Below are 16,488 nucleotides of genomic sequence, written 5' to 3' on the forward strand. Positions count from 1 at the left end.
AAATTATTTGGGTGTGACTGGCAGGGTTGAGACCTAAGTTTCCTCTTCCACATAAGGAGAACATCCCTTGGTGATGAATCTCCTGATTATGGTATATTTCTGTCTTCAACCTTACAAGGTAACTTTAGGCTCCCTCCTCTAAGGGAAATGGGGAGGAAAAAAAATAAACAGACAACCGTGCCTAGGAGAATTTGCAGACAAAAAGCTCATGCTGAAGGAAGGTCTGGGATACCTGTCATTGCTGGGTCAAGCTGAATGGGTTTGAATTTGTTCCCTAATAAGTGGTAGTGGATCTAGGCAAGGGTGGGAATTTGGGACTAGATGTTAGGGATCCAAAAATGTTAAAAGTATAAAGATAAGGGCCAATAGTTATAATTTGTTGCCTCTAAGTTTGCCCTGTAAGTAGGGAGTCAGAAGTTGAGCGCCCAGATAAAATGTCTTAGGAATTGTGGTTAAGTAACTCCAAAAGTCAGAACATTTACAAAGAAGTAAATGAAACCTAGTGGGTAATGCAGCAGTCACATTGAGCAATGCCTGAGGATAGAAATTTCCCTGCAGAGGAGAAAAAAACACATCACAGCAGCACATACTTGGTAAAATTTATTTTTTAAAAAAAGAAGAAAAACAATAATTTATGCTCTTGGCAAAATAAAGGACCTTGTCTATATAAATGTTTCTTAGAAAACGTATGAAAAGATAATATAACATAATAAATCAATATTAACATTACAGCAAAAGTAATGATTCCATAACAATAAGGATATTTCTGGCCCTTAACAGCAGTCTTTCTGGAAGGTTGTCTGATTCCTCCTTTCTGTAACACACATGTGCTCTCACTTTAAGAAAGCCTGATGCGCACAAATCTAAATTTAGGAAGTCAATCAATCAAAGGATATTTATTTGCAACACAAAACATTTCTTTACCAAAAAAAAAAAAAATCAACAAAAAGGCTTCTTTCAGGAATCCTTCAAATAGAAACTTTGCCTAACATCTTCAAATATAATTAACCAAATATGTGTGTCCCCAACTTCTTTCCAATTATAATTCTATTGCATAAAGTGAGTTATACCTGAAGTGAGGCACTAACTGAGTTGGGCTTCAGACCTGACAGGAGAGAGTATGTTCTTACTTAGAGTGTGTGGAAATGGTGAGGGTACAAGTTCTCTCCATCTTTTGCTTCTCTCATTCTGAGCCCTTATTTTCTTAGCTCAGCTGCTTTCTGGAACTTTTGTTCACCTGGTACTCTCAAGAAAAAAGGAGGCAATCACAGGGGAGGGCAGGTTAATGAATTAGCAAGTCACTCCAGTAGAGCAGAGGGACTGAATGTGTATGTGGGTTTAAGAGGAAAAGCAGAGCAATCCTGAACATGTAACATGGTGCTTTGGAGGCCCTTCTCCCAGTAGGGCCATCTGACTCCCTGAGGAGAGGTAAGGCCGGTCCAGCCATTCCCAGATAGGACACATCCTCGGGAGAACGAATGAGGGTCTATTTATCACACTCCTCCTGGCTCCCTTCAGCACAATGGTAGTGCTGCTCACAGAACTCCTGGATCCGGTTACAAGCCTCCAACATCATCACCTCGGGGACCGTGATTACCACTCGGAAAAAATTCGGATACTCGAAGCACTGCAAAAATAAGAGCCTATTATTTTTCAGAGCAATTGAATCTGGTATTGCACTACCCTAAAATGGCTAGGCCCTAATCAGCAAGAAGCAATGATGCCATTTTATCAGGGCCATCAGTTTATTCATTCCCCATCACTGTAGTGCTAAGTAACTGAGTTCACTCATGCTAAAAGAGATTTATGGGACAAGTTTGATTTCCTCCTACTTAAAATGTTTGTTTGCAACTTTTCTTCCCACGTGGAGAGAAATTTTAAATGGACCTATCAGACACATCAGTTTGAATTTACCAAATTAGAATACACTTTGTTGGAGGAGAAGTGCTCAGGCTAAAAACCAACCCAGGGAGAGCTCCCGGGGCCGTAGAAACAAGAACGTCCTGAGAGAGATATAAGCACTCACCATTGCTGGGAGGCACTGGACAGATTGCTCAGCAACTAACCGCTCCGTGAACTCCACATCATTCTCAAATTCTGGGAAATGTTCCATCTCAATTCCAACCTATACCAATAAGAAGAAGGAGAGGCAAACTTATCAGAAGGTGGGAGAACAGGCCAACACCCTATGGCCAAAAATCAAAGGAGGGTCTACTTCAAAAGATTATCTTGGAATGTTACCACTAATAACTAAGAATGCTTAGCATTGAGGAACTCACGGAATTTTTCTCAGGGAGGAGAGGATATATTTATATTAATATTTTCATTTATTGAACAGTTCCTTTCTAGATGCCAAGAAGTGAAAGCTGGAAATAGAACACCAGTGTTTCTCAAAAGAGGCACTGGCATTATTTTGACCTTAACAGTAGGGCCAGGCAATTCTTTATTACATGGGAGTGTCTCCCCCATTGTAGGGTGTCTAAATGGCAATAGCATTTTGTGGACCAGGAATGCTAAATGAATAAATAAATAAATAGCACTCCCAAGTCATTCTGAAAACTGACAATTTCCTGTACATTTCCAAACTCCACTAGGGAACCAGTATCACTCCCAGTTGAAAACCACAGTGGAACAGAAAGCCTTTCACTTACATCTTATATATTCCCTATATTTCCACATTAAGTGATTCTCTGTACTGAAGAGTTTTAAGAGTTTTACTCATTTTAAGAGTATTACGAGCACTGCAGTTAAATTACATCAATGGGACATCAGAATAAGACTGACCCAGGAGCCTAGCTGGTTCTTTGTGGCAATCCTGCTGCCTGGCTTCCCTCTGCTTTATAACATAGATAAATCTAGTGCCTGCCACTCACAGACTTACCATGAGGTACATGGCCCCAGAAGGATGGACTGGCTGGAGTCCAGGGATGGCAGCCAGTGCCCCATAACAGAGATCAGCATTGGACTATAAAAGGAGGCAGAGAGAAATCAGGATCAAAAATTAAGTAAAAGAAAACCCAAGTTGTCAAAATTAGAGCCCTCATTGAAAACCAGGAACCTATGTTTGATCTTCTGGCATAAGGAGCCAATAAGAAAAAGCTCCATCACTTGAAGTTTTCCACCAGGAGCAGAGCAAATTGCCAGAAGTGAGAGAAATGTGTGGGTGGATACTTACACAGAAGCTGCCCCTGATATGGAAGCCCCATGTTGGAACATTGCTCCAGAACTTAGAACCCATCATTCCTAATTCCACTGGTGGCCTTCTCCAGCTCCTAAACTCCCAAAGTGGAAGGCCATGGGCTGCCCTTACCTTGAGGAAGCTTAGGGTGTTGTGGTAGAACTCTTGTGGGGTACGACGCAGGATGCTTTTCAGAGCTCCCTGGACAATGGTACAGGGTCCCAGTATCCGCTGACTCAGCTTCACCAGCCCGTCTCGGATCTAAAAGTCCCCCCAAGAAACACATCATTTAGCTTTAGCCTAAGTGTCCCTACTTGGGGGATTCTTCTTCTGACCTCTTTTTCTATCAGATTTTTAATCTTGGGAAGCAATAGTGCCTAGTGGCCTTCTTAGACCACCTAGGTTTGGAGCTCAGCTCTGCCACACACCTGCTGTGTGACTGCCAAGAAAAAGATAATGGAGCAAAAAGTCTACTTTGTCACTCGAAAGAAAATACCCTACAATATACATACTATTTCACCACATTATTCTCACCTCATTGCCAAAAATATCTCTTCGGTCATGGATGAGAATCCAGCCCAATCTCCAGCCTGGAACCAGCCAACGCTTGGCCAGCCCTCCACAGGACAGGATGGGGACGTCATTGCTGAGGGTGGCTAGTGGTTCATATTTGCAATCTGAAAACACCTGAGGAGAGAGGTGCCAAATATGATCATCTTCTTGCTTACTTCCCCTCTGGAATCCCAGATCCCACACCTCCTGACCTTTTCCTTCTATCACTAGGGATGAGGCCTTGGGTAAATAGGCTCATTCCTACCCTGAGGCATGATTGGGATTCCCAGAGGTTTCAGAGGGGGCTATCCAAAGAATTTGGTGTCTAGTGTGGATTAAAGGAAGCTAAAATGAGGAAATTGACCCTCACACAGTAATATGTATGACTCCAAGAAGCTGGCTCTATGGAATTAGTGACTATTGGAGTTACAGATTTAAAAATAAAATATGGGCCCCCAGTCCCTTATCTGAAATTCCTGGCCCCAGATATGTTGCAGAATGAAGAATGGTTTGGACTTTAGAAAGGTCCTGTGGCGTATTTACGTTCTTTTTTTTTTTTTTTTTTTGAGACGGAGCCTCAAGCTATCTCCCTGTGTAGAGTGCCATGGCATCACAGCTCATAGCAACCTCCAACTCCTGGGCTCAAGCAAGTCTCCTGCCTCAGCCTCCCAAGTAGCTGGGACTACAGGCGCCCACCACAACACCTGGCCATTTTTTGGTTGCAGCTGTCATTGTTGTTTGGCGGGCCCGGGCTGGGGATTCGAACCTGCCACCTTAGGTGTATGTGGCTGGCGCCTTAGCCGCTTGAGCCACAGGTGCTGAGCCTTTATGTTCTTTATGTAACTCTCCCAGAACAGTCTATGATGGCATTCCTACTCAAGAATAGTTAACATTTCTCCTACCTCCCCTACACTCTTAACAAATATCTAGATCCTTAAGTGGGAGACATAAAATCTACAAATATCTTTTTAGCAGGCCAAATCAAGTTTTGCAAACAAATGAATTCTAAGAGTCTTGGGATTTCCAGAGTGCTTTGGGTTTTGGAAAACTGGCTAAGGAGTTTATATTTGATGAGAGTGCAGGGATGCTGATTTGCTGTACTGAAAGGAGCTGCTTCTGATTATTCCAGTTTCCACCTCTAAAAATCCCATAAAATAATTTGGGATTGAGATTATCATAGTTGTATATCCTGACCAAGACTCACCATGTCTCCATAGATCTCATCAGCTAAGATGGGGACGCACTGCCTTGCAGCCACTGCAAATAAGAGAAACATGATTTGAAATTATTTTCAACGTGAATTGCCTTTTCGCTTTCACTTAATATTCACCTGGTCTTCTTGTGCTTTGTATTTTATGTTTGCATGTCTTGTCTTCCTATTTAAGAACTGAAAATTCAGATATTCTTCCATGGTACAGAGACTGAATCTGCCATTTAATTGACTAGACAATTCAACTCTCTTCTACGTGATGGGAGTGGTGAAGAAGCAAGTATTTCTTTTTCTCCTTCCTTTAGGCAAGTCCTACCACTCCTCTGGCACACTGTTGACTAGAGATGCTGGTGGGGCCCCTCTCTCTCCATCACAGGTTTGGAACTTAGAGAAGTTCCAGACTTTTTTGTCATTCCAGAAAAGAGCTAACGAATTTTGTCCCCATCTCCTCCTCCGTGAAGTCTGCTGAACTTACCTGCTAGAATCTTCCGAAGATGACTTTTACTGAACACTGACCCACAGGGGTTTGACGGATTATTGACAATGAGACAAGCTGTCTTTTCATCAATCAGAGATTCCAGTTGTTTCAGGTCAATTTCCCAAGACTTCTCTGGCTAGAGAGGAAGCAAGAATGAGATAAAGATGATTGTGAAAAATTTAGGGGGACTACTCACTTAACCCAAGAGTGCAATGGAAGTAATAAAATGTGTCTTTGGACTCAGCCACCTACTTTCAGACCTTCTGCTCCTGAGGTAATGGTCATATATTTTTACAAGGTAGTAAGTGAGCACTTGAGTCTAAAATTTAAAGTTGGCTAGTCGAGGTGGTTCACACCTATAATCCTAGCACTGTGGGAGGCCAAGGCAGGTGGATTACTTCAGCTCACGAGTTTGAGACCAGCCTAAGCAAGAGTGAGACCTGGTCTCTACTAAAAATAGAAAGCTTAACCAGGTGTCGTGCTGGGCACCTGTAGTCCAAGCTACATGGGAACTAAGGCAAGAGGATCATTTGAGCCCAAGAGTTTGAGGTTGCTGTGAGCTATGCTGCCATGACGCTCTACTCAGGGTGATGGAGTGAGACTCTGTCTTAGAAATAAAAAAACAAATTTGAAGTTATTTACCAATAAGTTGTAGAGTTTGACCTCAATTCCCATAGATTCAGCTAAAGTCCTGTAGAGAGAGAAACCGGGTCTCGGAACCAGGATGTTTTGCCCTGGGTTGGCCAACACAGCTAAACAAAGTTCAATAGCCTGACTGCAGCCACTTGTCAGAATTACATCCTGTGGAAAAAACAAAAGGTTTATTTCATTAGGGGTCCCAGCAGCAACAGGAGAAAAGGATGTCAGATGGATGAGTCGGGAGCAATAATGAACTTACTTTAACAAGTTCTACGTAAAGTAGGAGGGACTATACTAAGCCAAAACCAAAAGAAATTAATATGTATATATAAGTTCATATCTTAACTATCATTAAAAATGTTGGCCACTTAAATAAACAAGTCGCTTTTAAGAGGACGGGTAGGCTGTGATTCAGCAGATTTCCATGTGAGGGCCTGCTGGCCTTGGACTTTTTTCACCTGGTTATTTATTTACTTTTGGCCAGAGATTTGAAACCTGGCTCTTCTCTGAAATATATCTCTTATGTTAGAAAATAAAGAACACAACACCTTTTATGTTAGAAAATGCTGACCCCACACGGTAAACCTTAGGCAGGATTGCATCATTTAACCTGTCACTGCTACCAACCCAATGTCCTCTGTCTTTCTCTCTGAATGTCCTTACAGTGAATGGGAAAAGCTACAAATAAAAAAAATATTCTGTTAATTTTTAACATGTCATTGTTTGGTGTTTATGAATTATTCTTAAATGGCATTTTGCAGACACTCAAATACAGGTGATCTTGTATTTGATTGACGCCTTGAAACAGATACCATGAAAGTTGTATGCGGTGTCATTATTATATCACAATGACACCAAATATAGTCCCTGATAAGTGACCCTAACAACACTAGAAGTCTTCGAATTGCTAAAGGGGAATTATCCTCAGCTTCTTCCCCGCACAGCAAACTTATTCCTTGTAGAACAGAAACGAGGAAAGGGGGATATTGTTAGCCCTAAATTGCTTCAGAGCTGGTACCTTGTATAAGGCTCACCTTCGCTTCCAGAGGTGCCTCAGGACAGTGGTAATAAGAAGCAATCTCCTCACGACTGGTGAGGTAGCCTGAAAAATAGAATAGAAAGTGGAAGGTGGAGTTTTCAGCCCTCAACTGACAGCTATGCCCCAGAGGGTCAGCATGGGCTTCAGTCTGCATCCTGCCCCTGCACAGAGGACATTCTGTTTAGTTCAGCTCTCAGCTGCTGTAGATAAAGGAGATTCACTTTACATTTTACAATTTTAGCATAAACACAGATGTTTAAACAGTAATAAGAAGGAGCTCCCCAAACCATAAAATAGTGTCTTGATCACTGTAATGATGTTTTATTCTGTGTAAAATAAAGGATTTAGATTATTTCTAAATCTCTTTTAAGGATTGTATTTTTTGAAAAGTTATAATCAGGCGATGTTGGCCAATTGGATGAAAGTATTTCAAATTGTATATGGAAACAACACACTGTATCCCACGATAGTATTAATGTGCACTAATATGATTTAATTTTAAAAAAAGAAAGAAAAGTTATAATCAGTGCATTTAACAGATGTGGTCTGTTTTATGTTTTGTGTGTTATATAACATTCATAGAAGTATTTTCTGCAAATTTTTTCTTTTAAATTTTTTTCCTGTACAGTATTTCCAAGTATTGGCTTACAAGCTTGAAGTATAGGCAGATTCATGCCCATTATATTTGCAAAACTTTACTCTGAAACAAGTTAACAAAACAGAGACACTATTTCATAATGTTTGTTAATAGGTATAAATGGAACTCTTGAAATTATACAAATTAGTATTTCCTTAATTGTTAATGAGAAAGAACACTCTTGTTTATGTATCTATATTATATATGTATATATATTTATCTATCTGGCTATCTAGCTATATAATTATCTGTATTTCCTTTGGCATAAAATGCTTAAATCCTTTGAACATTTATCAAATGGAGACTTGGTTTTGGCTTTTCAGTTCCCTAATACTTTGGATATTAAAATCATTATAAACTCAGGGTGGCACCTGTGGCTCAAAGGAATAGAGAGTGGCCCCATATACTGGAGGTGGTGGGTTCAAACCCAGCCCTGGCCAAAAACTGCAAAAAAAATTAAAATCACTATAAACTTTTTTATAACCTAACTTCTGGTCATAATTTTGTTTTTTATTGTATGAAACTTTATAAAATGTCAATAGTTACCCTAAAAACCATGACCCTGATATCTCTTTGAAGTATTTTTATAAAATATGATTTTAGCATGAAACTGGGTTTTTATTCTTCATTAAGAATATGTTTCTAGGCTCAGTGCCTGTGGCTCAAGTGGCTAAGGCACCAGCCACATACACCTAAGGTGGCAGGTTCGAATCCAGCCTGGGCCCACCAAACAACACTGATGGCTGCAACCAAAAAAAAAAAAAATTAGCCAGGCGTTGTGGTGGGCGCCTGTGGTCCCCGCTACTTGGGAGGCAGAGGCAGGAGACTTGCTTGAGCCCAGGAGTTGAAGGTTGCTGTGAGCTGTGATGTCACAGCACCCTACCCAGGGTGACAGCTTGAGGCTCTGTCTCAAAAAAAAAAAAAAAAAGAATATGTTTCTAGACTGGGTGTGATGGCTCACGCCTGTAATCCCAACACTATGGGAGGCCAAGGCAGGTGGATTGCCTGACCTCATGGGTTCAAGACCAGCCTGAACCAGAGCGAGACCTTGTCTCTAACAATAGCCAGGTGTTGTGGCAGGTGCCTGTAGTCCCAGCTATTTGGGAGGCTGAGGCAAGAGAATCACTTGAGCCCAAGAATTTGAGGTCGTGGTGAGCTATGATGCCACAACACTCTACCACAAAGTAAGACTCTGTCTCAAAAAGAAAAAAAATATGTTTCTATGTTCATGTATACACTAGGGAAAAAAACGTGAAACCGTGAAACAAAGCCGAAGAATGACTTATTTTGCCAAGTTCTTTAGGGTAGAAATTTTGTTTGTTTGTTTGTTTGTTTTTCTTTTAGGGTAGAAATTTTTAATAGATGAAAATAATTAAACCTAAACAGGAATGATTTCTTTCTATCAGAGACAATCTTTTATCTTTCCACGATAGCCATTGGTGAGCCTCTGGCCTCGGCCACCCAGTAGCCAGGACTATAGGCTTTTCACCTCTTTGATCTTAAAACCACTCCAATTACATTTCAAAGTGATCAGGACATAATGAAAATAGGCCTTAAACAAATAGAGAAGAAATAAAACAGGACAGTAAATAAATTAATTTAGGACCTAGAGGACTCAGTAAGCAAGCAATTCCAGCTAGACTCAAGGCCTTCACCTTAGCATGAGTAAGGATAGGACAGAAGCATTATTTGAGAAGTACATTTGGGAGCCTCCAGAAGTACCAGTCTGCCAAAGGAAGCCAGAAAAGAAGTTGGACTTTGATGCCTTATGCTTCAGCCTCCTGAGCCCATTTTCCCAAAATCCATTCAATCTTAGCTTCTCCTTATGAATTATGCATCATGAAAGTGAGGAGAATTGCTGGAAGTTTAGTCCTATTATAAGAGCACTAAAGATTTGGAAGCCACCAGGTATAGTCTCAGGAGGAGCTTACCAATGGATGGGGCGTAGCCATTATATTTCCCTGAGTCCAGGGCATCTTTCATTGCTTGAGTAACTTCGGGGTCTGTAGGCAGGTTTCCAAACACAGTTGGGTCCCCTTTACATGGGAGGGAAAAAAAAAAACAAAAGGAACCACCAAGAGGTTACCCTCCCCTGTCCAGCACTAGACTCTCCCTCCACTCCCATCTTCTCCAACCAGCTGGTAAGGATGGGAATGGGGTGGAGATAATGACAGCCCCAGTCTCATGTCCCCAACTCACCAATTGACAGGGAAATCATAGTTTTGTTTGGATTTGGCTTCACCTTCATGCCGTCCACGATGGCCCGGATGGGGTTAAAAGTTTTGTTGGACATGTCTGATGGCCTCACAGACCACCTGGCCTTCCTGCCTTTCATTTTTCCCGGCACAGAGCTTCTGCCACCTAAGCTAACATGCATGTCCAGAACAGAGGGGAGGTCACCATTGGCATTCATCTGAATCACGTATGGGTCCATCACTCGGGAAGCCTATGGGGGAAAGGAAGAGAGCGGTCCCATGATGTTGAGAGCAAAGCACTAGGGGGAATCAGATTGCTACATTGGCATCTATACATCAAGGTGACTTCACTGGGTACCTCTTTCCAAACTTTTCCTTTCTTTCCATTTTTTCTTTTTCTCCTACTTTCTCTTGTAAAGTAGCTTTGCTACGAATGAGGGGAATTTTAAAGCTTTCTCTTGAGATGGAAAGTAAAGCAAGAATCCACTCCTGATGTTGTCCTCATCTATGGTAAGTGGGTTTTGCTATGGACACTGCAGACCCTGTGAAAGCGTAACCACACTCCAAGCCAGTGAAACCAGAGAGAAATAACATGCAAATTGCTAAACGGTCAAAGCATCGGTGCCCCCTCCTCTCCACATGGAGAAAGAAAGGCCAAGAAGGAGCCTCCCTAATGTTTCAACACCGTGTATCTTGCCCTCTGCAGAGACCCACTATTTTTCCTTTGAGATGATAGTTATTTTCTTAATGCTTTGTAGTTATAATTGTCATAATAATAAAAGGATTATAGATTTAAAAGAAAAAATTTAGTGTTAATATTGTCCTTAGTAAAAGTGAAGCCCTAGCCCATAAGCAACGTAATACACCAAAAGGAGGAAAGCAACCAGCCCGTCACCACCAACAGAGCAGCCCAGGCTTGAGATCATTACCTTCCAAGTAAAGGAGAAGCTGCCTTCAAGTAGCCAAACCTAGAAGCTCACTGGGTTCTCCTTTGACAAGTTACGGTGACAATGAACTCAGAGACAGAGGCTGACTCCTGAAATAGTCTCCACAATTGGGCGTTGGGCCTGAGACTTTCCTGCCATTGGCTGGGCTGAGAGCTGAGCGGTGGCCCTCCCCTGGCCCCTTCCCTCCCCTCCCCTCCCAGGTCCTTGCTGTTTCTCAGCCCTAACCCCACCCACCACCCTCAAACGCAGAATTTGTCCTCACTTCTAACACCTGGAAGTCTCTACCTTAACTCTTTCTGGGCACTTTGTGAGGAAGCAAGTTCTGATACCGGTGGGTAATTTGTATTAAATCTTTTGTTGCTGTTGTTGTTACAAAAGTTTTAACAGTACTGAGATACAGAAAGTAAAAATTGAGAGTCCTTCCTTGGATCCTGATCCCTGTACACTCCATTCTCACTCCCAGGTGGGCAGTAGTAATGACCTTTTCTATCCATTCACATGGAGACAGGTAGATGGCACATAATAGATACAGACATAGATAGTAGATACATAATTTTACAGATTTTCAAAACACAGAAAGAATCATGCTCTACATTTTATTTGGCAACTTTTTTTTTTTTTACATCTCACACCTTGGACCTCTTTCCTTGTTAGTCCACAAAGTTTTCCTCTAGTCAGAACAAATCTGGCTGTTACATTAAATTCTATTCGACAAATATCTTAAAAGTACAGGCCCTCCAAGGCAGTGGGTTCCTGTGTAGTTTTAGCCTTGTACCGTGTGTGAATGCTTCATTTGCCTGCCATGGGGTTATTGGAAGAAGAAAATGTGAGGCAGGGTCCACACAAAATGACAAAGCACAAGGTTCACAGCAGAAATCCCAGCATTCCTGTTCACCTACCAAAAAAGAAAACCACCCATTCAAGGGTTAAGAGAAGCTTTGATGACCCCTGGGGTTCAGATCCTATCTGTTTATTTATTGGAAGGCAAAGAGTTGTTACATAACTGCTCTCTTCTCATCTAGTTTCAGTGGTTTAAGTCTCCCCTAGGATTGAATACAGTTGTCCCCTCTTATCTGCAAGGGATAAGTTACAACACCCCCAGTGGCTGTCAGAAACCATGGATGCCTGAAGCCACATGTACTAAACCCCATAAATATGTGTATTCCAAGGTGGGAATGGCAGGTAATGTCTACAGCATGGATATGCTGGACGAAGAGGTGATTCACTCCAGGGTAACGTGGAGGAGGATGGTGCAAGGTTTTCTCAAGCTGCTCAGAATAGTGCACAATTTAAAACATGGGAATTATTTATTTATGGAATTTTCCATTTAATATTTTCAGGCTCAGTTGACTGAAACCTCAGAAAATGAAACTTTAGATAAGGGGAGACTACTGCATAAGGAATGCTGCCCAGGACATCCTTGTCATAAATGTTGGTTCACATAGTTTATTATTTTCTTAGAATAAATGTCTAGACATTGCATTGAAAAGAATAAACATTATTTTCCTCTTTTTTAATAAAATAAAATAGGTCCTTATAAATTCAACAAGAGATGTTCATAAACTAACCTTTATAGGCAAAACGCCTATAATGCCTCTGGCCAAAACTGCCGTTTGAGAGAGAGCAGTGAAAAGACTTTGTGCAGGCACACTTGTGAGAAACTGAGGCAGAATCCCATATGGCTGGGTTGGTTGCGGACCTAACATGACTAAGGCTCTGGCTGGAATGGCATTTCCAGAGATGTCCAGATTGAGTTAAGGAATTAAGGTTGACTTTATAAGGCCAATAAAAAAGCCCTTTGGAAAACTGGCCAGATACTCATCAGTAACCTTTCCTGATCTGTGGTAGGTTACGAAGGTCGCTTGCTGATGGGTCCAGGAATGGAAATGTGTGCAGGGACCTCAAGAGAAGAGGAATTTACCCAATGCATACAGGTATCTAATGGCACAGATGAAACCTAGGTTCGTGAAAGGCTTTTGAGAAGTCCAGCCTGAAAATTCCTTATAAAAGTTTCCAGCAAAAAAACCCTGACTTAAGGCCTACATGAGAGCAGAGGTTTGCACACAAATTCCTGTATGCCCAAGAAGTTTCTTTATACCTTACTTAAAGATTCTAAGTAACAGCCTCCAAACTGACAAGGTCAGCAAGGGCAGGTATTCAATCTACCTTGTTCCTCCATAGCCTCAGGCTTCATCAGATAAGAACAAAGAAAGTAATGACTGCAACCTGTTCTTCATTAAATTATGTTAAACCAGGTTATGTTGAAAGGGTTATGCTTAAAGGTGTATGTTGGGTGGATTATCAGATTATTAGGGAGGAACTACTTACAGGGCAGGTGGTCACAAGATGTTCAAATGAATTAATGAAGTCATTGATGTCCAATGCGCATGTGCAGAGGTATTGTAATGAAATATGAGGTCATTGTATGAGGTCATTACATATGTAACGAGGTCATATAATATGTAATGAGGTCATTACAATATGTAACAAGGTCATTGCTGTATAGCACACATGTACAAGATTGACTATATAAACCAGGAGTAACATAATCACTTTGCCACTCACCATGAGAGAGCAGTGGTCCCTGGCTATATAGGCCAGGAGAATGAATAAAGTAACTCGCCATTTTGCCTGAGCAAGCAGATGGTCACCTTTATTTAAAACACAATTTCAATAAGTGTGCATATTCTTCACGATATCGCTTTTCCGTGAGACTCCAATGGCAACACCCTTACAACAACAAACCCTCACCTTCCCTCACCACAATCCTGTTCCATAGAAATAACTACTTCTCCTCACTTCTTGTGTACCTTCTAAATGGTTTCTAAGTTTGTACTGTACTTATGTAGCCGATCTGGGGGGGGGTGTGCTCAAAAAAGAAACATTACCCATTTGTTCTACAGCTATTCTGTCTAACAAAGCAGCTACTAGTCATAATGACTATTGAGTACTGAACAAAATAGCTACTAGTCATAAGTGGCTATTGAGTACTTGACGGTGGCCGAGTCTGAATTGAGATGCATTGTTGTAAAATACAGCTCAGTTTTCAAAGTCTTAATATATAAAAAGAGAATGTAAAATAGCTCATAATGACTTTATATTTTTAAAGACTATTTCAGATACATTGAGTTAAGATACATTATAAAAGTAACTTCATCTAGTTCTTCTTATGTTTTCAAATATTTCTACTAGGAAATCTGAAAGACGATGTAGTTTGCATTCCATTTCGATAGGACAGGGCTGCTCTACAGCTTGTTTTCTAAAAATCATGATACTGTGTGGACTTTTTTCTATTTTCATACATAGAGATAAACTTTATTCTTTTTAATGGCTACATAGTGTTTATTCTACTCTCACTGGACATGGGGCAGCTTCCAGCTGTTTTTCTATTAAAAATAAAGAATATTGAATGTCCTCGTACATTTATAATTGATTAGGAACTTTTATAAGTACTCTGTTATTTGTGGGATAGTTTCCCAGAAGCCAAATCACATTTTGAGTACTGATAGACCCACCAAATTGATTAACGACAGACTATAGAAAGAAGAGAATACAAAGACGTCTTATTTTGACGGCCTCCTGGGAGTTCAGACTACGTGTTGGGACAAGATATCCTGCTTGACACAGGGAACCGACTGAGGGTTACTGTAGGGATTCTGTAGGTGGACAGAGACTCAGAGGTGGTGAAGAAAAGTTATTCAGTGATAAACTTGTTAGATCGTGATAAGGCCGACTTTACTCAGGGACTTTTACAATGGGATTTTGCAAAGATTGGACTCAGCTCCGAATACAGCATGGGATTTATAGGCAAGGAGCAGGGTTGGGAGCGAGTGGTAAGAAACATCCAGAATAAGGAGGACTCTGCTGACCCGACCTGACCTGAAGACCTGGCTGAGGAAAGTTAGAATGATCGGACATCATTTAGGGGGTGGTGGAGGGTGAGGAACCCAATCAGATATCAAGACTGGAAGGGTCTTGTTAAAATGACTTAGCAGGGTTCTTACCCAAAAACAGATTTTATTTTTTAAATAAATGATAATTTTTTTAAAATTTGGATTGTATAAGGAAGTGCTCAGATGAGCTCAAAGGAAAGACCAGAAACCCGATTAAAAGAGAATCTCCATCAGAGGTTAAGACAGTTCTTGAGGTTGACCTTTAAATGAGTTACATCACGCAAAGATGGGATTGTCTCAGAGTCAGAAAGCTATTGTGAGGATTGCTGTCATTCAAGGTCTAGATTTTCAGTGGTCCCAGCCATCCATGACACTCAGGTCCAACTCCCACATACACGGCCAACAAGAGCAGTTTCCTGTCTCCACCAGACTTCAAAGTAAGACCCTTAGATTATCCAGTTGCTAACCCTCCTAAGCCAGAGCAGCATCAGCCCATCTACACCCCTGGTTTTTAGTCCTTTCTCATTGTTTGGCCCCAGGGTGTTCAATTTTTACCTTTGAAGCTCTGGCGTTTTGTTATGTCTTATCCATTATTTCTAGATATTTTTGTGATGGAATATTTTCCAGGTTATCCTGTCCTCAATATTGGAGGTTCCTTTTCTTATTAATTTGAAATGTTACTTTCACCTTGCACTCAATTCCTGTAACTCCCTGAATTTGTGTATGACACACTCTGTTCTAGAATGTTCTTGAGTATTCTATTCCTGAATGAACATTTGTATAGTTCTTTATCCACATTGCCAGGTTGCTTTAAGAAAGGCCAATAGCTTCTATCAGGAATTGTTTGCAAACCCTGGGAATTATTTTCTAAAAAAAATCTTTGCCAAATTGATTGATAGGGAGAAAATGGCATCAAGGTGGTACTGTTATTTCTGTGCCTCCTATGTTAGGGAGGGTGGTCATTTTCATGTTTATTAGCTCACTGCATTTTGTGAATTGTCTGTTCATGTCCCTCACCTGTCTCTCTTACTGGGGGATTCCTCTCTTTTTTAGCTGAGACTTCAGCCGAGGAAGCAATTGGGAGTCAACAGAACAGCCGCTGTGGGATCACTGGCCTGGTCTCCTCTGTCTCAACCCGACTGGCTCAGACTCAGGTTTACAGATCAAAGAACACCAAGCAGCACAGGATTTTGGCAGGTGGTCCTGCAAATAGTGCCACTGACGCAGAATCTGTGGGGCCGAGGGGGTGTGCGAAGGGGACAAGGGCTGCAGTGTCAGAAGGTCATCCCCATGGACACACCCTCATCGCTGCTTCAGCAGCCAACACTGAACCTAAGTCAGAAGGAAAAACAGACAAAGCAAACAAGGTTTGATAATACGCCTCTTCTGTAGCTAATGTTTCCCTGCAGAGAAACCGGAGGATAAACAAGAGGACCCAACTCTACTTGGGAAGCGTTATTCACACCAGGTGAATTTCATGAGGGAGTCAGGGCCCAGGAAACTGTAGAAATACTCACAGAAGCCTACGCCAACCAGCCACAGTTAAGACTTTTCATTAAAAATCAAACAAGTCTCATTAACTTTTTTTTTAAGTATTGAACTATTATTTGCCTTTTTTTTTTTTTTAATGCTCCCTTGCTTCTCTGGAGATCAATGTTTTTTTAGAACTGTCAAAAACACATAGCATTAAATTTCTCATCTTATCCTTTCTTTCTCTTTC

General features: G+C 41.2%; 1 protein-coding gene across 1 annotated transcript; it reads right to left on the reverse strand.

Annotated features, from left to right (window-relative positions):
- Positions 1-587: 587 nt before the first annotated feature.
- On the reverse strand, positions 588-10,973 carry TAT (tyrosine aminotransferase). Its single transcript, XM_003791381.3, has 12 exons — positions 10,858-10,973; positions 9,933-10,179; positions 9,665-9,769; positions 7,092-7,159; positions 6,061-6,219; positions 5,416-5,554; positions 4,935-4,987; positions 3,713-3,865; positions 3,311-3,439; positions 2,882-2,965; positions 2,027-2,125; positions 588-1,627 (listed from the first exon to the last, which is right to left on the reverse strand). The coding sequence occupies exons 2-12, from the start codon at positions 10,165-10,167 to the stop codon at positions 1,487-1,489; spliced, it is 1,365 nt and encodes a 454-aa protein (XP_003791429.1). The 5' UTR covers positions 10,168-10,179; positions 10,858-10,973; the 3' UTR covers positions 588-1,486.
- Positions 10,974-16,488: the final 5,515 nt, after the last annotated feature.

Source organism: Otolemur garnettii, unplaced genomic scaffold (genome assembly GCF_000181295.1).
Source record: "Otolemur garnettii isolate 467f Iridium unplaced genomic scaffold, OtoGar3 scaffold00047, whole genome shotgun sequence".
In the NCBI taxonomy this organism is placed as follows: Eukaryota; Metazoa; Chordata; class Mammalia; order Primates; family Galagidae; genus Otolemur; species Otolemur garnettii.

Bases quoted from the DNA above. Each gene is read 5' to 3' on its own strand.
- TAT (XM_003791381.3), bottom strand. From the start codon at position 10,167: ATGGACCCATACGTGATTCAGATGAATGCCAATGGTGACCTCCCCTCT. The intron at 4,988-5,415 runs GTAAGTTCAGCA...TCTTATTTGCAG, and splicing joins TCTTCGGAAGATTCTAGCAG to TGGCTGCAAGGCAGTGCGTC. The intron at 3,866-4,934 runs GTGAGTCTTGGT...CTCTCTCCTCAG, and splicing joins ATGAGATCTATGGAGACATG to GTGTTTTCAGATTGCAAATA.